Genomic DNA, 24,225 nt, shown 5'->3' with positions numbered 1-24,225 from the left:
ATCATATCCATTATCAATTGTATTTAGGAAATTGCTTGGTTTTGTATTAGAATTCTGTGCACCTATGAGCTTTTCATTATTGCTAAGCAAGAACTCTACATTTTATTCAGTTTGCTTGTGTACAGGTTTTTTAAACACTTCTGGTTTCTTGTCAGGAAGGAACAAATGTCTGAATAGTTTAGGTTTTTCCTCCACAAAAATTTCACTCAGAAAAGGAATGGAGCTCTGCAAATAGAATAACAAATAAATGAGTCTGAATACTAGAATAATTAAGCCTAGAGAAAATGCTGATATTTTACCTATTGTTTTTATTCTTTTTTACAATTTAAAAAGTAAAAGCATCCATAGAAAATCCTGTGAATGAAAAGTTCAGAAAAAGAAGTACTCAATCTAGAAATATCAAAACGCTTGTGTGTGTTGAACACAGAAATGTTTTGTGTTCATTCATGCTTAATGTTAACCTGGGTCTCATGGTGCCTTATTGGTGCTCTGGTTTGTATGTCTGATCTGCATTCTCCTTGGCGGGCTGGACTCTCTCAGCAGACTACATCTCTTGGGATAAGCATTTGTGATTCAAACAGGGAAGCCAGGTTCATCTTTCCTGGAATATTTGCACAATGGCCAGGCAGTGTTAGCAGATGGAAAATTGGTATTTCGTTTACTGTGGAAGGCCTGTAACATGTCAGGCTGTATTGTAAGATACTCTAGACAATCAGAAATATGCCGCAGGTTGCAGCAATTTTGCTGAACAGGCAATATGAACAAAATTGCATAAAATGGCTTTCATAGCACTTGCCTTCCTGGTGCACCATCCTCAGAAAGATTTCCTTCTCATTTTCGTAAGTACTGCAATTACCTTTAGACAGCCAGATCAGGACAAATCTGGGGAAAATATGAAGGGTGTTCTCATGGGAAGGGAAAAAAAAACCCAAAAAACCCAAAAAACAAAACCAGGGAGAGAGCCCAGCTAGGCACAGTGCTTTTCTGGGAAACTCAGCCAATGAGTCTGACCTGGCTGACAGCTGTCATCCTACAAATGTAATTTCCAATCTTGAGAAATAAAGTCAGCTCTTTCATTAAAGTGAATGAGTCTTGATGGTGAGAGGTTTGGGGGATTAATAGGAAGAAGTTACTGATTGTCCTCCTCTTATATTCCCTTGGTCTAATTATATTCTCTTGTCTTTTTCCCCCAACAGAAGGAAGAAGCTGGATGAGACTCTTGTCTTGCATGAGTTTCTACGAGAATATGAAGATCTGCAAGACTGGATCACTCACCAGAAACAAACAGCTAGCTCTGAAGACTATGGAAATGATTATGAACATGTCTTGGTGAGATTTTGAGTAACAGATCAAAAATCAACCAAACTGTATGCAATGAGACTGTAAAAAGATTCTAAGGTTGTCCTTGAAAACTTATAAGACAGAGTAAGAAATAAGTATAATAACTGGGAGACAGGAAGAGAAAAGGGTGAAGAGTGGGTGGGAAGGATTGACTCATTATGATAGGCAGGCAACATTGGCTAACATATCCTGTTACCATGGGGGCTGAACTGCATGAAACAACTACATGCTAAAATGTCTATGCCTTCAGAGAGCAAACTCCTTTCTGTTTGTAGTAAACAGATATTTCAGTGTGGTGCCCATTAAGGATTTTTTCCATCACAAATGCTGATGTATGGACACCTACAGCTATACCTCTTCACATGGCACAGAAACTAATCTAATGTCAGCCCATTAGAAATCAATTACCATTCAGAATCCTCATTTTTATAATTAATCTCAAAATATCTTGTGTCCTAAATCTTAAAATTGGACAACATTATTCAGTTACAGTACTGAATATTCATCTGCATTCATGAAGTGAAAGCATATCATTTAATAACTGAAATTCATTGTACATTGAATGTTTCCTTCTATCCCCAGTAATAACGTTTCTGCCTCCCATCTGCATCACAAACCTCATGTTTCGCTAATAGTTTGTAGCTCCTCATGGTCTTTGGAAGTAAAATCCAGTCATTCTCTGCAGTTTCTCCATCTCCAAATATGATCAGCTTATTACCTGTCTTTTGGCTGTGCTCTGGTAGCTGAGCAGGTATGTGGGAAAAGAGAGAACTCAAAATGCCTTTTTGTTATTGTTGTTTTTCCTTCAAAAGCAACTTTGTGCCAAATATGACACGTTCCGACACCAGTTGGAAGCAGCTGGGAAAAGAGTTGTGGCTTGCCAGCAGCTGGCAGACAGCTTGCTGAACTGTGGGCATTCTGAGGCCCGGGAAATTCGACAGAAGCAGAAAGAGCTAAGGTAGGACACTTGTGTTAGCTCTGTAATGCTTTGTCCTTTCAAATCACTCTCAAGGAGGAGGAAGTGAGAAGGAATTAGAAAAGGATAAGGCCTGTCCTCCCAATTCTCTAGTTGCAAAATATGTGGTTTGCTCATTGACACAGAGCTGCTGCTATGTGTCATTTAAAGATAGACTATTATAATGCAGACATCATCTGCTTGCTGATTTGGCTTCTTGTAAATTGCATCAGAGGTGCTTTACAAGTAAGAGATGAGCGAACTTTTTTTGCCCTTTGAAACAGGATCACCAAACTGAAAGGCTAGGAGTTTAGTTGCTTCTTTATTGCTTCTGATCTTTGAGTTTGAATCCCATGACTGCTCAGCAGAACGTTAATATGTTCTGAGCTTCTTATGTCTGGCATTGGTCCAAACTGGCCCAAAAAGAGAAGCATGAAGGAATAGTAGGGTCTGACTCAGTCCTCCAAGTCCTGCATATTGGAGTGGGGCACCCTTATATAGGACCATAACCTGAAAAGCATATTGCATATCAGGTATTTAAGTGCCTGGAGCAGACAGGAGGACATGGACAGAATAGGGTGAGAGACATGCTGCCCCTCAGAGAATCACTCCAACAGAATTTAATGGCAGGAATGAAAAACAAAGTAAGAGGAGGTCTTGTTTTCAGTCTTTCTTCAGACTGTTAATCTCCTTTACTCCTAGTTTGAATGTTTTACATGGTTCTTTTCCCCATCCTCCCTTGTAGGAACTCCTGGGAGGAGCTGTTGGAAATTACCAGATTACGAGGTGAGCGGCTGAGAGATGCTGAGATAATTCACAAGTGTTACCAAGATCTGACAGATGCTCTGGTCCATATTGAGGTAAAAAATAATGGGAAAATCTCATTATATGAGAACTTCATTTCAGCTTAATTTGTGGAGTATTCTTATGATTCTCAGCGTGCTTACTGCCAACTTCAGAAAAAATTATCAGTAAGAAACCTGTGTGATTACTCAAAGTGTTTAAAAAAAAAATATCCTGTGTAATCCTTAGATGCCTGATTGGTCCCCTTATGAGAACCATTGGTGAAACCAGGCGCAGCTAGAGTTGCCAATCTGTGGGATAAGCTGAGAAGACATGGGCTTGAACTAAGTTGTCTCACAGTGCAATGCATATAGTAGTGTTGTTTGCAGTCATCAGGCCTAACTAAGAAACTGTTTACTGCCTTACTGTGGTTGTTCTTTGTACACCATTGTAGCTTTCTGTGCTGAAGAAAGAACTGTCTTGTGAAAAAGGCATTTTTCTGGATTACAGTGACCATTAGCCTGGAAGGTTGTCAAGCAGTCCTGTGACCTGATGTGAAAAGCTGGGCCATAAATCTTTTCCTGTCATTTCAGTACCCAGTACTGGCAATAATTTCAAATAGTCCCAGTGTGAAAACTGGGGGGAGAAGTCCCAATGAAAATCTTCAGGCTTCTGTTTTATCTGAGCATCCTGAAGAATTTAATGGAGAAACCACATCCTTGCTGTAATGGGAGGTGTGGTTTCCCTAACGCAGATGTGTACAGGAGGCAGTGATCCAACAGAGCTTCCACTGTTTGCAAGGCAACAGCGCTTTGTTATGTTATGTGCAGTAGATTTTCGACTTGCTTGTGCTGGCAGAGGCTGCCTTATTCAACTATGTTATTCCTGTTTTCTGTCCCTGTCATGAATGGAAAATCAAACATCATAATATTTCACTGTATACCAGCTGGGGTTCTCAGAACCTGGTGCATATTTAACTTCAATGATGAAGTAGTTAATTCTGTGGCAGTGACAAGTGATAGTTCAGAAACACTTCACAGACCAGCTGCTGGTTCATCCCCATGCTGAGTTTGGCCCAGGCAACCAATACACACTTCTTGCATCACATCTTGTTAATAAGCTTCAGTACTGAGGGGGAGGGCAATTCAGTCATCTTGCCCGTCCCTTCCTGTGTATCCTGGTCAGATGTCTAGCAGGGAAAACCATTTCTCTTAGGAACATAGTACTAGAAGATCTTGCTTAAATCACCAACTCCAGTGCCATCATGTCATAGGGAACTACAACATGCATCTCCTTTTACAGCACCTTACCAAGATGCGTTGTTGGTACCCCAGACTAGCCTGTGAATCTGTTATAGAAATGCTCTTCTTGAATGGTTAGAAATATTCTTCTAATTTTCACCTAAATTGACCCAGAGCAAGTTTCTAATCATTTTATTTTAGTAAGTGTTGTCCTCCACCTGAAATGCCTTTTCTTTTTGCTTGCTGTGTTCCCAGTCGTGTCTGTGTAACAACTAAATCTCCTCAGAACCTTTGATGAGCTAAATAAATCTTTAAGTTTTCTTTATGTGATGGTTTCTTCATTTCTCTCATCTCTGCAGTAATCTTTCTTTTCATATATGCTAATTTTAACTCATCTTTCCTGAGCATGTGTAACTAAATTTTTATCTAAAGGCGGTTCGCAGATAGACCACCTGTATCCAAAGAATGGCCTGAAACTGTTGGTTGTTAATGCTACTTTAAGAATTCACTATATGTCACTGCAGTAGCTATTCAAGATTGATTTTCAACTCAAAGCCTGTAAGACAGTCTCCTGTACTGTTTGATCAAGGAAAGACTTGAACATTCATCTCTCACAGTCCAGTTGGGTGGCTTAATCACTAAGTTACTTACAAGTGAGTTACTGGGACTGATGTACTAGGACAGATTTTCCAGCTTCCTTTTACCTCTCATAGTTGAGTAACCCAGGATGCCCTTAACTGTGCAGTATGAGTTGCACTACGTAAAATGACTAAAGCAGGCTTGTAGTGTGTTTTGCTTGAAGTAGAAAGTAACAAAGCTTTCTCTGACTTCCTCCATCTAGGAGAAGTCCAAAAGTATTCCAGATGATGTTGCTAAGGACATGAGAGGTGTGCAAACCCAGCTCCGGAACCATGTGGCCCTGGAGCACGAGCTCTCTGGGAATGAGCAGCAGGTAATGAAAGTCAATTGTGGTCTTTAATGTGTAGCCAAAATTCAAGTTCCCAAGACAATCAATAGTAATAATTTAGTATTGTGAACCAAATCATTACAGGCTCTCTGTGAGAGCCTGGAAGTCTCTAAGGATCTTCCTTAGTCTTCTGCTTTTTTAACATGTTCAAGGTTTGATGGCAATGATACACTAGGTCATTCAAAACCTTATTTATAAGGGACGTATTATAATGAATGCTGACTACTGAAGTGATTTACAGGGATATTTTTGATCACTGTTTGACATGTATGATTATGCCAGGCTTTATGATGTGTTTACTGTCTTCTTCAAAGTATTCCAGGTGATTACAAGGAAAAATCCATAATCTATTCTATGTGCAGAGAAACTGAATATTCATTGAACATAAAATGCATTGATTAACTGGAGAGAATCATAGAAGGAAGGATGGGGCAGCACTCTGGAATTTTCAACAAGTTTAGAGGGGTAGCAATTGGACTGTGAGAAAGAAGCATAGGGTTTATTATACAAATTTGTGAAAAGTTTCAGCTCATGAGGACAGCTGTTGTTTAGAAAGCTTCCTTGTATATAGGAGATTTGATTAGCTTCAACTAGACCAATACAACTAGTATGAGTTTTCTCTTCATCTCTTTGTTTAGTAAATGCAATGGTATAGTTAACACAGCATGTGTTATATTGAAACTACTGAAGAAGTTATCCCAGTGTCACTTATCAGTGGCCTCATATATTGGCCTTGTGGCAGATAACACTAGAATTGATCCCACCAGCTGCTTATTACTTTTAAAGGTAAAAGAGCATGAGATATGCATACAGAGAAAGAAGTCACATTTAATCTATATGGTCACTGGGGAAAACAAGGTATGGTTAGCTATTATTTGCATTGCTCATGTAATAAACAGTATAGTAAAATGGAGAAACAAAGTCTGCCTGCCTATTTGAAAAAACACCGTTGTGATGAGCCTTAGCAAACACTGGATGTCAGTCTTATTCCACAGAACTTAAATTAGGGAATCTTTTGTTTAGCATGAGATAAGTTAGGTCAGAAAATGTTGCTTGAATTGTAGTTTCATGTACAATTAACGTAGCCCTTATCATAACTTTTCTGATATTAGCTGGATCTCTATGACTCTCTCCACCCTCTTCTTTCATCCCTGTGTATAGCTTCAGGAGCTCATCCACTCTGCAGGTCATGTACTGACCCATTGTTCAAAGAAGCAGGTGGAAGATCTGAAAGCAAAGCAGCAGGCAATAGCGACCAACTGGAAGGCCCTGAAGTCTAAAGTGGAACTGCGCAAGAAACTTCTGGAACAAGCATACAAGCTTTACCAGTTTCAGGCACATGTAAGCACTTCTGCCTTCTGTCCATTCAATGTGTGTGAATCATAGGTGTACTTCCAAGCTGCGAAGGTTGATGTAAAAGGCTGCAGGTGCTATCTGTGTTATTAATCAAGTATTTAAGTGCTTGTAGATATTTAGAAAGGTGTTAGAGGATAAGGTTCTTTTACCTTCTGTAGGAAGGGAAGCTTGTATCCAACTGTGTATGGAATAATTGATAGTTGTCAGAAACGGTCATCACTTCACAGGAGTAGCCGTAGTCTTTTCAAAGACTCTGCATTTCCCACTGAGTAAGAGTGATAAAAACAGGTGTTAGACTCCCATTTATAATGGCTAGAAGTTTGTTGTCTCTCTCTCAGGGCATGCAATAACCCTCAACTAACTTACTTTATGGAATGTATCAAATGCAACTCACTGGTCTTTGCAGTAACCTCTCAAGTTGCTTAAACACAGTGATATGCACGTATCAGCATAATATCATCATCTGCAATGCACAGTAGTTTTCTCTCCAAAGAACTCAGTAGGTCACTGAGCTATGATTTGCCACAGAATACTTTGAGAATGTCAGTAGTGTCAGTGAAGGCATGTGAACTATACCACTGCAAATTAGTAGATTACTGCATTGCTTCAAGTACAGCATCAGCAAGTACTAAAACAGTAAGGGTGCCACCTTTTATCTCAAAGGAAGTTGCTCATGTAGATTTCTAGAATACCTTTACATTCTTCATATTCTTGAACTGTTCCAGGTGTAACTTCAGTGTCAATTAAAAATACCTCTAGTAGTACACATTCTGTTTCCATGTTTGCTGGGAAGCAGAGAATATCCAGGGTATGCTTACCTGGAAAAAACCTTCCCACAAGTTTGTCTTAAGGTTGTGAGCTGGGATCAAGACCACAATAGAGTGTACATGATGCTTTTGTGTTATCATGAGAGGCTTTTCTGCACATTAGGCTAATCCGCTTTAAGTCTCTTAAAAGTGTTCAAACAGCTTTACCTGTCATATTTCATCTGAAAATATATTGTACAGTTAGAGATAAAGGATGTTTGTGGCACTTTGGTCCATTATCTTGTGCAGAACTGTTGATGGGGAAATAAAATTAATTAGAATTTGACTTGAGGAAAATTAGAGTGGTTCTACTGATGTAAGTGAAAGGTTCATTTGTCCACTGTCTTTCTGACACTGATCTAGGGATGATAGTAAGAACAAGGCAAACATCTTCTAGTATGTATTCTTCTAACATATATTAGATCCTGGAAGTCTTCAGCCTGGGGGAATCTTCATCAGGAGATGGATCTTGATGGATTTATCCATTAAAACATAGTCACTCAGAGTTCATTTTGGTATTGATTTGTTTCATAACTTATGTCATAAACTTAATTATTGACTTCAGATAGAAAATGTCCTGTTGGTGGGAGTGCTTCTTTCTTTTTATTGCTGGAACCATACAAAATACCTTTGCTTTTAATTTTGTTTGAAATCTGTGATGCATCATGTGATCTGAATGGCAAATCTATAGCCCATTTCTTAATCTGACAGTGTGTCCTTTCATCTGCGTTGGTAAATTCCTAAGCAATTAACACCTTAAAAATATATAAATCTGTCAGTGGTTAATAGATAAGGCTACACAGTCATTAATGCACTTTCTTAACATCATAAAACAAAATGATAAAGCCAGGTGACTGTATTCTCAGTGACATGCCTAGATGGGATTATGCATCAGGCATCTCCCTGTCTCTTTGATGTCAGTCCACTGGCAAAAATTATTCCTGATGTCCCAGTTTTAACATCCTTTCCTGACAATAATTCCTGAAGAAGTGAAAAGCTGGTTCTGCAAATTGGGTAAGCTCATCTTTCTGCCCAGATGGGACAAGGCAGGGTTATACAGTCATGTCTAATGGCTATAAGAATCTCAGTAGCTCTAGGTTCTTCTGCTTTGCTGCAGAACATCCCCCAGATTGCTGAGCGCAAAGAGGAAGCTTCACTCCCTTTCCTCTTTCAGACGTGCCAAGAGGTCCATAAACAATGTTAGTTACAGTTGTTCAGTGTACTTTTTTCATTAGTATTGTTCATATGCAGTCCATGGGGCTTTTTTGTTATGAAATTGTACACAGATTAAGAAGTGAAATAAAAACAAATCAGCCTTTCCATGAAATGAGAATTCTGCACAATCATCCAGTGTATCTCCTTGCATCCCATCAAGTACAATTTTAGTCTGATTCAATAGCAGAGCTGGCCCTAACTGACAACACACAGTAACAGCAGAGGGCTCCAAATCTTCCAAGAAACTCTGTCAAGGAAGAGGAATTTAGACATAGACTTAAAGTATTTCTGAATGGGTTGAGGTTCTCATTCTGAAGTTTGTGCTAGGATCTGCATGGTCTCAGTCAGGCTCTGCTTAGGAGTTTCCTGCAGACTGATGCCTAGTCTATCCTTCAATGTTGCTGGCAGTGGCAGACCAATAACCTCTTATTGGCTTTTGACTTGTTCCATTGCATTAAGTGTCCTGAGATTTATGGATTTTTTCCTAATGCTTAGCTTAAAAGCTCAGGGAGTCTTAGACATTTGTAGTGCCAAGTGCAATATCAGTGTTTACAGTGACATCCAGCTGTGTGTGAATTAGTTCTGCGAATCAAAATGACGCCAACATGTGTGCACTACATGGGCACCTTTAAAAGGACCAGAGTCCTTTTAAAGAGTCATTTAGTAACTGTGTTCACTGGCTTTAAGGAAAGAGTGTCTTGGCTTTAAAGTCTAAACTCTTAGGACCCCAGATTGGCCATTTTCAGCTTTGTGGAGCTTTTGTGAGAATATTTTTTCCTGGATGGATGGTTCACCAGCCAGCTTTGAGCAGCACAAAATATTGATGATAGGGGTAAACATCCATGGGTAAAATGGAACAGACAAAAAGCCATTTCCATTACATAGTTTCCTTCAGTGGAAAAGCCAGCAACCATTCACAAGAAAAAAATTTTAGCTCTCTGCAGTAAAAGAGCATTTTTCTTCAGCACTTACTATCCGTAACAGTCTTTTAAAATACACTTAAAAACTAGAAGACCATTTACCACCTCAGAGCTGAATCAACTGATCCAAACACAATTAAACTATAACAAAACTTAATTAATCATTCCATATAATCCCCAGCACAGTCCCTTGCAGTCCTATTATTTATCAACTGACATGTAAGAGCACAACACCTATTACAGATTCAAATGAGATGCCTAAAGTAAGTGGACTAGTGAAGGTGCAGAATCAAGTGCAAAGAAAGACACACAGAAAATGTCAAATTATTTTTAATTGCATAAGTTTCTTCAGTCACGATCAGAAAATAATTCTGAGACTTGTTTAAGAGTTTTCTTGCTCATAATTGCCTCTGCTGAATGCTTCAGACATTCTAAGATATTGTAAATGTATTTATCAGTTCATCAGATTTTGAAAGAAAACTAGCATTACATCGTTATTCCTTCCAGAATTGTTTCTGTGCCAATCTCAGTCATATAGTTGCATGAACTAGGAGCTGAATCTGCATACTTGATACACTTAAGCAATTTTTTTATGACCTGTGATTTGCCTTTTTTCCACCTTTATTAGAGTGAGCTCATTTGTTTTTCACCTGAAAATTCTCACTCTCATTTTAGAATATGTGTGCAACTTAAATTTTGAACAGACTTGTATTAGCCAAAGCTAAGTCTCAGAAGAATAGGGTGGTATTGTTTTATCCTCTGTGAAAGAATAACACCAGAAAACACTTAAGGAATGATGGACTAAAGAGCAATAAATGATATAATGTTGTGTACAGAAGGGTTAAAAGATGGAATTTTGGTCCGTGGAGGGACACTGAGTGAGAACAAGGTAGCCAAGGAATGCAGCTAGCACAGGAGACAGATAATTTATTGTTTGAAATGCTGACCACAGAGATAAGAAAGCTGAGAAATGTTAGGGAGGATGTGCAGCTGTGAAGATACAAGGTACAGCTCATGATTTTTCTTGCTTTGCAAGCATCCTGTTATTGGCTTGAGCATAGTCGATACATGACTGCTGGATTATGGTAATACGCCGCGTGAACAAAGCCCATGAACCAATAGATGGGATACTTATGGGTGTGCAGCACGCCTGACCAGTGGGCGCATGTGCCATAGGCTCCCTTTGTTACAACCGAGGCGTGTTTTGGCATTCACTGGCCACGTGTGTCAAAACATGTTTCCTCTGCAATATAAATACCGGGATTTCCTGAAGAGGGGTGGGCAGGTGTACGGCGAGGTCACCGTTGCCTCCGTGGGGACACCCACGTAAAGCTGGCACCTATCGACTGCTGGGCTGAGCTCGCAGTGCAAGACGGCACATGATTGTACGGATGGACCATCTTCCTCACGGTCCTCGGGTCGGTAAGACTATTGCTTTGCTGAACGCTTGTAGTGTAGTTAATAAAGTCTTTTGTGCTGCTAGATAGTCTGTGTGTGTGTGCATTCTTTCCGCAGGAATCCTCAAAACCACTCTAAAACAAATGTTGTCATTGATGTGATATGATACAGTTTGGTTATGATTATCATATTACAAAACTTGTATGATTTAACACAGTATGTGGAAATTCCTGCAATCATGTTATCCACCCTTGTTAAAATTTGTAAAAGTACTCTAAACCCTAATGAAATATTTTCTTTTTTATCTGTGATTTTATTACCTATTATTCACTTCAAGTTGAAGAGTCAGCCTATGATTTTCCTGTCTGATAACCCACGTTTGAGCTCTAACCTCAACTTTCACATTTTCTTGGGTTCCAGGTGTGGGACTATTTCTCATGGACAGCAGAAATAATAAGGGAAATGAGAGCCAAGGAGACTATTCGGGACATATCTACTAGCAGCCTAAGACTTACCCAGCATCAACAGCTACTGGCAGAGATTGAAGCACGAGAAGAGGAGTATAATCATGTTGTACAGCTAGGACAGTCACTCTTGCAAGATGAGGAAATAGGATCAAAAGAGGTAACTGAAACTCATTTGAGTTCAGTCACACATATTCAGCTACTCAACACCACTGTAACTACCACTCTATACTCTATTGCGCTGTAAGCATACAAATGCATTTATACACTCACACATATCCATGTGCATGACCTACATCTGCTTCGGTGCGTTACCTGGCTTGGGCACAAAATGATCTGTTCCATTTCCCACCTCAGCAGTAGATGAGTGCTGGCATCTCCTGAGGGCCCACTGCAGCAAAGCTGGGCTTATTTGAGAAGTTTGCTATGTTCTGAGCAATGGAGATAATTCTACCCACTTCCCAAACTGGGTTTTCACACAAATACTATGCTTCACATTACAGTGCTATATCCATACCAGAGCAGGGTGGGCAAAAACCTGTCAACCAAAGAATGAAAACACTCAGACATATGAGAGAGTTTAAAGATTAATTGAAACATTTTCTGTAGTAATGAATTATGCTGGTATATTTAACTCCCCAGAAATGAAAGATGGAAATCAAAATGTCAGTTTACTCAAGACAAATAGCTTCTAAGATTCTCACAGCATTATTTCTTTCCCGGTACCTACTAGTTTACTTCTCCCCTGACAATTCATTACCATGTCTTTTGAATATCTTCAGAAAACTGCAGTTCGTGCAAATTACTCTCCCATCTGACCAAGCTATTTCCTGAAAATTTGTTGAATATTGCAATGTATTACTGTAGTAACTAAAAATCTTCTTGACTGTAAAGTCCTTTGCCTGTAGAAAAATGTAGGAAAAAATCATTTATAGAAGGCCTGTGGATATACAGAGTTCAGAAGCTGAAATCGCATGAAGTCTAACATTGAGACATGTATTCACTGATTAGGAGAATACGCTGTGTTGATAACTTATTTAAGTATCTGTCCTATCCCAAGTTGAAGTGCTGTAATTGCACCATTACGACTAAAGATAATGGAGAATTAGGATTTGATTCTAGAAGGTACACCTGAGAAACAGTTACCTACCTTTGCTCTTAGCTTGGACTACTATATATGCTGTAAGAAGCGCTCCTCCGTTCCTGAAACGAGGCACCTCTAATTATCTCTGTGCCCAACTATAAGTGCTAGAACTTGTTTTACTTGTTTCTGTTTGATAATTTTGTTGTAATTTAAGGGGCTTATCCACCACTCTACTTAATCTTTTCTCCTCCCACCTTACCCTGATCCATGGGGTTTTCATTGGAAATTGTGTTCAGATTCAGCAGAAGCTACAGGCTCTGTTGGAAGAGAAGGGAAATGTATACAATGAATGGAAACAGAAGAAGGAGTGGCTGGAGAAAATACACCAAGAACAAATGTTCTACAAGGATTGGGATCACCTGGACATGCTCCTGAATTCACAGGAGGTATGTGAATTATAAACTTGAAATAAGCAGTTAAACTCTTCAAGCATTTGAACTCTTCCAAACTAAAAGGGCCACTACTGTTCACCTACAACTTAAAATCCTCGGGTCTGTGTATAGACAAGACACTGTTTTTATTGTTATTATTTGCATTGTGGTATCACTTGGAGACTGTAGGAGTATACAAGACCCCCCCTTTTCTTATGGGGCTTAGGTGTGGAACCAGAAACAAAAAGGTGATCATTGCCTGCATGATAATTCATTGCGAATAAACATAAGAGCTAACAGATGAAAGTCACAACAGAAGAGGGAGACAATGGTCCAGTATTAGCTTTACAAACAGATAGCAGCATACGAACTGCTTAACCATTGGCAAGTTGTTTTGTAGGCTTCAGGGAGAAGGGAAATTGTAAAGAGGGGTTGAAGGAAGACAGGGAGATTACTTTGTGGGTGTTGCTGGAAACCTCACCCCAAGCTGAGGGGTTAGTGCTGGGGAAATGCAACTAGTAGTAAAGGAATGTTGGCAGTGTGAGTTAATCCAGGAAAAGGAATTGACTTTTCAGTTCTGCAAGGGAGTTGATAGCAGTGTGGAGAACAACTATGAAAGAATTTGTTTGTAAGGAATATTAGTTTCTGTTTAATGCAGTAGAGAAAGATGAGCTAGTGAAAAAAAGCCCACTCATGAAAAGAGAGGGCTGATACAGTTAATGCAAAGAGATAGAAGGATGTTGTTATCATTTTGCAGCTCTTGAAATTGATTTTTTTTTTTCACTATATTAAGTTATATTTTGTCTTTCTTGCACCTTCCTGGATTCATGGAACCATTTTAAAAGATTCCAGCTTGAGGCCTGACATTTGCTATTACAAAACATAGTGCAGAATTCAGAAGTCTTTTCTAGTCACTCTGTGCAAATTCATGGATTGATAGATTGGTCTGACTGTGCTGAGACTTGGCATGCAAACCACATCAATTGGTTGAAGGTTGCCAAATGGAAGGGTGGAAGCAAAGCTGAAGGAGGTTGTACCTCTGGATCATTTCTTATTAAGGAAAAATAATTCTTAATTCTCCAGGACCACTGGCAGTGTAATATAATGGCTCTCTGTGCTGAGGTCTTTTTTCCACCAGTGCTTTGCCACTGGCACTAAATCTTTTGGAAAACTGACCCTGAGCTGTGCCATGCAGTGACATTTAACCCTTTGGGACACATGGGCTTGAAGCATTCTGCTACTCATTCCTTGAAGGAAATGCCTATCTTTATAACACCATATGTCTCCTCCTTCACTGACGCAGTCCCTACCATCACTGAGCTACCACAATGCCCTGAAGAGACTGTTATGGATTAGTGCTCAAATTTAATCCAGGAAACTTAAAAGTGCTGTTAGGTGGGAAGAAGAGAGACTGGATTTGTTCATATCCAAGGATGCAACCAAACAGATCCTCAATGAGCTGTGAGCATTCAGGATGAGTTTCAACTCTCACTACTCTGGATACACCAATCAGGCTGATACTGTGAACAGCTTTCCTTTCAGGAATTACTAGCTTTCCTCCATCATGACGACTCAATCCTGTGTTGTCCATTCTTGTCATCTTGGTTTTAATCCACAGCTGACACTGAGCAAAAGTACCATGAAGAAAAGGCAGCTACCCAGGAACATCAGCCTGCCTCAGAGCTAGAGTATTGGTGAAAGCACATCTCAGCTGTACTTCACAAATTCCACTGCTACCTGCTCATTTTAAAACATATTTTGCTATCTTGAAGTCAATTTTGTTCATTTGAGACCTGGCAACGTTGCCGATCACCTCAGTGTCCAGGGCAGTGTCAGTCCACAGTGAGTACAAATACAGAGTGATGCAGGTTTAGGCTATTATGCTGCTGAGAAGACAGAGACTACGTGTGTTTACATACAAAATAAGCTGTATCTTTGAAGAATTTCTGGGATGAAATCAACAAAGGAAGCACATCATTGCAGGAACAGGCTCATTTGCTGCTCTTCATGGAAGAACCTTCTACTGGATTCTTCCTTAATAAGCAGTGCATCAGCCTGGCCCTGAATAGAAATGGCAACATTGTTCTCATTCCTCTACAGCTGGAATTCCTGTATTTCCAGAATATCCCTCATTGCTTTTGTTCTCTGATCTCTAAGTGTGATTGTCGTGGTTTAATCCCAGCCAGCAACTAAGCACCACGCAGCCACTCACTCCCCCTGCCCCAGTGGGATGGGGGAGAGAATTGGAAGAGTAAGAGTGAGAAAACTTCTGGGTTGAGATAAGAACAGTTTCATAATTGAAATAAAGTAAAATAGTAATGATGATAATAACAATATAATAATGATGATAATAATAATATACAAAGCAAGTGATGCACACTGAAATTGCTCACCACCTGCCAACCGATACCCAGACAGTTCCCGAGCAGTGATCACTGTCCCCCAGCCACCCCCCGCCCCAGTTTATATACTGACCATGACATCATATGGTATGGAATAGCCCTTTGGTCAGTTTGGATCAACTATTCTGGCTGTGCCCCCTCCCAGTTTCTTGTGCACCTGGCAGAGCATGGGAAGCTGAAAAGTCCTTGACTAGCATGAGCAGTACTTAGCAACAACTAAAACATCGATGTGTTATCAACATTATTCTCATCCTAAATCCAAAACACAGCACTATGCCTGCTACTAGGAAGAAAACTAACTCTATCCCAGCCGAAACCAGGACAGTGATCATTCTTCAAAAGGGTTATTCCTGTGCTGCAGGACTCCCATCTAAATGAGGGAGAAATAGCAAGAACCACAAAGCTGACTTTTGCAGCTGCCACCATCTGCCTTATGGATCAGTGTATACAATTTGATAGTGAACTGAGGTTCCTTAGTCACTATTTGTATTTTACCTCTCTGCATTTGAAGAACAATTGGAAGAGGTATCTGTTCCTTTTGGATGGAGCTTTATTACTACTATATGGAGTTAAAATGTGGCTGCATAGTGACACAGACTCTGCTCCCCAGGGAGACAGGCAGGAGGGTAGGAAAGTAGTCCTTTCAAACATGTTTTCAAAAAGTACTCAGCCACAACATCACTTGAAGACTCCCAGACCACTTTCCCAATGGGAGTATTTTCATTTGCTGTTTTCAGAAAGGATAAAAGCAAACACACATTCAAGAAAGATTCCTATCAGGCAAACAAATATAAGTAATCTCTCCACCCCTTGTGTTTCTTCTGACTTTTGTGTTTGAGGCAAAACTCAGTCATATGCATTTCACTTTGCACACCTGCACAATATGTGTGTAAGAAAGCAGCTTCTGTCACCCCATAATTTTTGGACCCTATTTTCCCAGTACTTCATATGCCTTAGACCAAGTCTCTCCCCCAGCAGCAAGGAACAGGGGAAGGAAGAAGGCAACAGAGGAGTGTTTTAAACTAAGAACTACTACTGAGAACTGCTCTCTCATTTGCTGTCTGTGCTAGTGTGACAGGTTTGACTTTATGCCAGCATCTTATATTACATCCAAGTTACTTAAACCTTCGAAGGATTTCTGCAGAATTTAGCCTAGGATTGTTCTATGCTAAAGAAAATAGAGCACATGTGGAGAAAATTAGGCAAACATCTGTCTTTTAATTTTTTTTTATTATTATTAATTCAGTTGTGCCATTGCATGGAACTGTTGTAGGAAACTCTCCTACAGACCTGTGAACTGAGATCTTGCCATTTGGAATGCAGACAAGCAACAGCTGAAAAAGAGAACGAAGAAAAAAAACATTTTTGCTTTAAGCAGAAGCAGTGTCCAGTACACTCTGCTCCATTCTAACCTTTCCACGGCAGCAGATGCATTGCTCAGGTTAGCTGCTTTCCTTTTTTTCACAAACGAAATAACAGCGAGTTTGCAGGCTGTCTCTGGCAGGCATTTTTGGCTCCCTCCTACTCTGTCTGCAGTCTCACTGTCAGAACACTCAGGGAGCAGAGCCTCATGCTCTGTAATTTATCTTTCTGCCCATCCCACTCTCATATCACTTTGCAGACGTGATAGGCGGTGGTAGCAGTATTAGAAGAGCTGTGCATTTTTATTTTGAATGTGGAATTTTTTAGGTGGTTTGTTTTTTTTTTTTTTTTCCTGGAGAACGTTTATTCATCTCTCATTCCTTTGCTTCAGAGGAAGAATGGAAATTTCCAGTGCCAAAGGAAAAAGGATTAGGAGTTGGTTTTAAAAACAGGGGGAAAGGCAAGTTTCTGTGGCTTTGATTTTTGCTTCGCTTAGGACTAAGCTTCAGAATGTCATGCAGGGACCATCGCTGCAAACTTTCATCTGCAACCTATGTCTCCACTGCAGAAGTGATGCTGTCTTCCAGCAGAATGACCCCGCCTCCTCCTTTTGAATCTGCTGTGCAGGACAGGCCTTTTCAAAAGATGCCAGCATCAGCATGGCATCCTCCCACTGGTCAATCAGTTGCAGAGCTTGCTCCAGGAAATGCCAGCTCACCACCAAGCAGTGTGTCTTCTGGAGCTTACTGTTCAAGGCTAGATGTCGTCCTGGCACACACAGAGCGGAGGAAAGGTTTCAGGAGTGCTAGTCACTGTGTCAATCCTTCTGATGAGACGTCCAGGTGTTCCAGTCCTCCTAGGGACCCTAGGGGCCATGGATATGGTTGTTCTGGCACTTGGTCAACAACTGCATCTTCCAAGCAATATTCAGAAAGAGAAAAAAATCTTCATTGTATTTCTCCTGAAAAAAATGATCCCTTGAAGCTTGCTGTATCTTTTCCCTCTGATGTCCTTTCCTGCCAAGCTCCACCAAGCTGGACATCACGCCTAGACGTTGATCTGTCTGCTATTCCAGCTGTTTCTACACTCCGCAGCAAAAATCTGCATGCAGCCCTGGAACCTTGCGATTCTCTCCCACCCCAGCAAGGCTGTAGCCAGTGCAATGTCCAAATGCCAGACCTCCATGCTTCAATGAAGCTTTACATTTCAACTTGCAGCTTGACAATAAAGCCTTTTCGAACAGCTACCCATGGAAGCAGTCATGCTCATTCAAGTCTACTCATGCCACAATTAGAGAAAGTGCCTGAAACTCCAGCTGGTCTTCCAACAGGTTCCCAGCAACCAAAACAAGGTTTCCCTTCAGGTGGGTCTCCAGCCCTTCAAATCACAAGATTTCACGTGACTTCCTCTAAGTATCCTGGCCTTCCCCAGCAGACTGTCTCCAAAGATACATGGCTGTCCCCAGCTGTGCTGACTGGAAGAGAAAATTCAGCTAGTGGGAATGAGGTCACGAGCAAGGATTTAAACCCGGAGCTAATTGTCTTTCAGAACCACCATTCATCTAGGCCAGAGTTTAGGAAGACTCCATGTGGTGGTCTAACACCTGCTCACCACAAGGTTTCCAAAATCACCCTGATACTTGCCACCCCTTGGACTGCTATGCCTATCCAGGTGGTAAGAGAATTTAGAAGAAGCCCAAGTCCAACAATCTTTATCAAAACACATGATTCAGAAATAGCTGGTCCACCCTTTCACCCTGTGGAGATTGGAGCTGGCCTCTCTCTATCAGTGAATCCAGTTTGCTGCTCAGGATTGCTTTCTAGCCATTGGGCAAGATCTGGTTTGAGACCTTCCCAGGAAACATGCACTCTAAAAAGCATGTGCCCTGACAACCTTTTGACAAACTTACCAGCTCACACCACATCTTCAACTCACAGAGACACAGAAGGTGCATGGTGTCCATCTATCGCTGTCAACATTGCATCCTTTGGATCTGGGAGGAGAGTGGTGAAGATTTCCATTCCATTCTAGGAACATTTGCAAACAGAAGTTCTAAGTTGTGTTGATCAAGCCATGTGGATTTCTTTTTGTATGCTTCCTGCCATGTTCCCACTTCCTAGAGATGACTTACGGGATAATCAGAAAGCTACTTGTGTTCTGCTGTCACCAAGGCTGCAGCTACAGCTTGATCCATCCTAAATGTAGCTGAGCACTCTGATCTGATCGAGCACTTAACAAGTGTTTCATTTTAACCATTAGAGTACTGTTGTCAACATGACATGCTCAATGCTATGTGTGTGCTTACAGATTTTATATAATTGGGCCATAGTGCTCAGCACTTTGAAGGTTCAAAATTTCAGGGCCAAGAACTGGTTTTCTTCTCTGCTAGTTGGTCTGGGACCTGGGACAAATCCTCAGTGTAGTTTTTCTTAGATTTTCCTGTTTCACTGTTTTCATTGTCTTACTTGTCAGATTATGCTATATTTCTAAATGGCTAATTCCTGGTTTTGTAACTTCTAAAAGTAATACTTGTTTTCAAACCCCAAAATATTTAAGTGTGTAGGAAGAAATCACTTTTTTCCCATGTAGAAAAAGAGAGGTACCATCCTTTCCTGAGGGAAATAAAGGGAATTTAGTCTCTACAGCATCTCAAATTTTTATATTCCAGCAAAGTTTCTAGCAGTGAAACTATGGGCAGTTTAAGAGGAATTTTGTCTGCCTTCAGACAAATGTTTCATAAGTAAATATTTTAATGACTATGTTGTATGGGCATAGGATTCTGGTCTAAAACCCACTACTTACAGGATAGGGGTCACGCTTGCAAATTTTGAACAAGGAGGGCATAGGTGGGAGGAAGGGATTGTAGCAGTTACGGGAAAACAAGAACTGACTTCTCTCTGTGTTTGTCCCATATACATTTCCAATATCAGATAATTATATTCTTATGCTGATGAGACAGCATGCTGTGGGAGGGGGGAAGGAAATTTTAAATACGTTTAACATTAGAATTTCACATCTAGATTGTGAGGTCAGAGGCCAATAATACAGTGATGTCAGTATGCTAGAAAAGGTGTATGTATTTTTTTTTATAAACAACATCAGTGTGTTTTATTCCACTTATGGTTGTTGTATGATACCTTGTTATAACTTTTACTGAAATTAAGCATAGTACAGCATATTTGTGAACCATATATAATCATGGTATTAAGCACATTTATTTACTTTGCTAAAACAAATTTACATTTTTTTTTTATTAGTTCTTTTTTGTATTTACTTTTATCAGAAGTAAGTCAAATCAAACCTTGTTGTTATCTATCTGGGCAGAGAGTTTGGACTTGATTACATGCTTTAAGTGAAGGTATTTAAAACTGGGAGAAATTCTGGCTTTTAGTACATTCTTAGAGCTGAAAGATTTTCAGTGGAGTTCCAGCAATCTCAGCAGCAAGCCCAGGGCAGGCAGTGGGGGGCAAAATATGTGGATCTTGTTATACTGTGAAGAGCAGAAGCAGGAGAAGGGAGTGGATTTGCACAAATACTTAAAATTTTTCTTCTAGAGAAGTAAAAATGACACTTCTTGGAAGGCAGATTTCTTCTGGGGCTGTGTCAGCTTCCAGCATGTATAAATGTGAAGCTGTGGTGTGCAAAGAAAATAGGTATACTAATGACTGAAATGTTTCATTCAGTATTTCTCCAAAAGCTAGAGCTGGCCTGTGCTGTCACATAAGTGTGTATATAGTACTATTTTATTTTAAATGAACATTTTCTTAAATTGGATTTTGCATTTAGTTCTGCATTAACTTGTATGTAAGAGGTCTTATGACAGTGTGGCTAAATCTATGCAATATGCTCAGAAATAGTGAAAAACTCCAGTTAAGTAGGATTAAACCCTCTGTTTCTGTGCTTTGCATTGTTAATTTGGCTATTTGTTACATGTTCTGTTTCAAAGCTCAAAAAGGACCAAGTCCATTTTGTGGTTTTAAGCATCTTTGCAAGTCTTCACTTAAAAATGAGTCCATTATAAAGTGAGCAGTCAAGTCCTCGGTGCTTTTTGTGGCTGAGCATTAAATTCCTGATGATGGCCCATGATTCATAACAGAAGCTTGAAAGAAAGTTTATACCTGCTGTGTGCTGTGGGAGACCCTCATAGGTTACCTGAGGAGAGCTATACAGTGTTTTGTATTTGAAATCAATACATCTCATTTAAAGCAGGAGTTTGGGGACCTGTCTAAAAGTATGCCAAAAAGTGATGTAATTGGCCACAGGCCAGCATTGTGGTGTGGGAGCCAGTTTCCATTCTGCTTTCAGATTGGTATAACAAATGCTTAAATGAAAAAAAAGTTGCGGTTCTGATTCTAGCAATTGCTGTCATAAGATTTCTGTTTAAAAGACAAATGGAAAGTTTTTACCTCACCAGCTTTCCAAGTAGCACTGTCAGTGCTACTGGGGCTGCTTTCTTCTAAACATGTTGCCATCGCCTCTCCTGTAGTGTATGCAGCCAGTTTTCTTTTGCACCAAGTTTCGTTTTGTGCACCAGTTTTCTTTCTCAGCATTAAAACCTGGGTTCCAAAGAGCATTTGCATGGGCTTCTACTTGGAGGACCTGGTCCAAAGCTTTCAGAAGTCAGGAGGACTTTTTCCTGCTGCTCTAACAGCTGAAGGGATGGGGCTTTGAATGCTCAATGTTATTTGTGTGTAGTGATTTTCAGTGGGAGCAAGGCACTGAGCACTCCAGTGGCAGCTGCTTATGACTCACCATCCCACACCCCTGCTCTCAGATGTCTCTGTTCTCTTTTTCCAAAGAAAGTAACCATCTTTACCAGTAGATGTCCCTTGCCTTTTTCTTCCACCACAGATATAGGAGCAGGGAAACTAGTGGCTGACCATTTCTTCAAGTATCACAGAGTTTGCAGTTTCACTGCTAACAGTTACTAAATAAAGGTCCTGGAGTGATATGTGGAAAATTTTCTGGTTCTCAGGTAAATCCTTTTTGACCAAAAATGGTAGAAAATCCACAAAATATGGCAGAGAAGCTACAGTGCTTTTAAAGCAGTGTTTAAAACACCAAAATAGACACGCAGCATGTGGCTGTATGTTTGTGTACCCCAAACAGGAGTGAGTTAGATTCAGCCAAGAACTTTATTTCAGTGATAGTAACAGCAGTGTAATTATGGATGGTAATTATAAGTGGTTTAACAAAGCACTACAGTAGACAGACATGGAGCCCACACGTGTGGAGATCTTCCTCAAGAGCAAGGCAAATCCAAAAACTTTAAAAAAAAAACCAAACTGTCATAATTTCATACACTTGATGAGTAGGACAGATCAAAGGATTAAAGTTTGAATGACAGAATATCTGCCTTCTGGAGGGGGTTGTATTTAACATATAGAGGCATAACAGAGGCATTAATGTATTTCTTTAGTTATCCTGGAGATTTGTGGGCCAGGCTTATTAAAAACTTAGGACTGTTGTACAGCAGCCTTCCCCTCTTCTTGACAGTGATTACTGTGTTGGGATTTATTCACCTCTCTTCTGATACTTGGCATGGATTAGAATAGAGTGGTTTGAACATCTGGCCTGGGCATGATATTCTTCTGCGCATTTTTCTGAATATGCAAAATATTCCTCTCATTAATTCCCCAAAAATGAACCAGAAAGTCAGGCCAAGTCTGGCTGTCAGTCCTCTTAGCCACAGCTGCCAAGGAGGGCTGAGTGGTGGCAGCAGTAATGAGGTCCATCGACCAGACAGAGATCAAGGCGACAAAACAAGGTAATGACTGAAAACTGGGGTCTGTCCAGGAGGACCAGGGCAGGGCTCAGGCCTCCCTTCAGTGAAGCTCAGGCAGGGCTGGGGCCAGGGCTGAGCCTCAGAGGGACCCCCAGGTGGGAGCAGGGGGGCCATCCAAGGGACGGTCGGGGCCACCAGAGCCTGTTGGTGCACTCAGACCCTGACAAGTAGGTGTGGATTCCCCTGCACATAACACATGCCTGGGAAACCTCTCCTTCAGAAGATGACCTGTGGGGTTAAACAGTCATCCAATACTTCTGTCCAGGTGATGAACATCATTACTAGTTTTCTAAAGTAGCTACAAAGAATATCTTTTCTCTCCTATAAAAAAACACCTTGTCAGACTGCTACAGGACTGTAATGTTTTGCAAAGCAAGAGAGATCTCTTTAGATGTTATTTTTCCTGTGTATGTCTATGGTTTTAAGGCACAGATTTACCTGTGTTCTTTACCAGCCCTCTTCTGAAACTATTAGCAGTCATGTTGTTTCACTGATTCTATTCTGTTTCTTTCCTGCCTCTTAATTCTTTCACACTGATCTCAAATTCTTCTTCCACCCCTGCTAATTGCACTGTATCCAGGTAGAATTACTGGTTGGAATTTCTCATCCTTATCCAAATACTTGTGATTCAATGAGCTCACAGAATGGATTACACAGTGCTATGTCCCAAATTATAAATACAGTCCCTCATAACAGCCTGAACTCCAAAAGTCTGTCCAGGCATGTTCAGTCCACTGTGAACCTTGTCCACAGGTAATTTTTGCTCATGTCCCATCAGAGCCTCTGATTGGGGTTTTTGTCCTGCTGTTGTCTTGTCATTGAATAAGGGAAGGAACTGGGGATTAAAGGGAATTAAATCCACTGGAAAAGAATAAATTCCTACTGGCCTGCAGAAAAGCTTATTTTTTTCTTGATAATAGGTAACTACATTGTCTATTCTTTTGCATTTGACAAAACCAAATGTAACAATGCCTGGGAGAAGTAATTGGGCAGTCAGTTTTCTTAACACCAGAAAAGAGTCAAGAAACACTGTGGTGCTTTATAGAGATATATGTGGATTAGTTAGAAAAGGTCCTCACAGAGTTAAAAGCGAATAGCACAGAGGTCAGTTTCCTTAAAACTGCATTTGTTGTTTTAGACTAAGCTCTTTCTGCATCAGAGACTAACAGGACAGACAGTAAATAAAAATAATGCAGGCAAGTTGGAAAGATCGCCTGAAAAAAATAACAAAGGTAATGCACTTGGTACAGGTGCAAGCTATAACATCTTTCAGGAATAATCAACTGCATAAATACAGGATGGGGACAAGCTGGTCTGATAGCGGTTCTTCTGAAGAGTTTCTGGAAGCTTATAGCAGATTGCAAGGTGAACTTGAGTTCATGTTATTGTGCGAAAGATAAGCACCATACGCAGATACATGCAGAAGATTACAGCTTGGAAAGCATACATAAGCTCTCTGCTGTCTTCACTGCCTTCACTCTGGCAAATTTGTTGCTTATTGCCACTTATTGCATCAAGTATTAGGAACCCTGTTTCAAAATAAGTGGAAATGGAGAAAACACAGAGAGCAGTAAGAATCAGCAGAGACAAGAAGACACAGCCTTTGTAGAATGATTGATCAGATCAGGGTAGTTTTAGCCTGGAAAAGATAGATATCCCAGTATGCAAAAAGCCTTCAAACGCGTACAAGGCTGAAGCAAATGTAAAAGGAATTA

General features: G+C 40.3%; 1 protein-coding gene across 1 annotated transcript in view; it reads left to right on the top strand.

Annotated features, from left to right (window-relative positions):
• SPTBN5 (spectrin beta, non-erythrocytic 5) overlaps nucleotides 1-24,225 on the top strand; it is a 98,659-nt gene that overhangs the window by 30,556 nt on the left and 43,878 nt on the right. The window contains 7 exon segments of the mRNA XM_075712881.1: nucleotides 1,197-1,329; nucleotides 2,154-2,299; nucleotides 3,042-3,156; nucleotides 5,162-5,272; nucleotides 6,449-6,628; nucleotides 11,403-11,606; nucleotides 12,827-12,976. Of these exon segments, the coding sequence (XP_075568996.1) occupies nucleotides 1,197-1,329; nucleotides 2,154-2,299; nucleotides 3,042-3,156; nucleotides 5,162-5,272; nucleotides 6,449-6,628; nucleotides 11,403-11,606; nucleotides 12,827-12,976 (1,039 nt within the window).

This window comes from Pelecanus crispus, chromosome 6, assembly GCF_030463565.1.
Source record: "Pelecanus crispus isolate bPelCri1 chromosome 6, bPelCri1.pri, whole genome shotgun sequence".
NCBI lineage: Eukaryota > Metazoa > Chordata > Aves > Pelecaniformes > Pelecanidae > Pelecanus > Pelecanus crispus.
The sequence above is the reverse complement of the archived record's forward strand: the minus strand, read 5'-3'. Positions and strand labels throughout refer to the sequence as shown.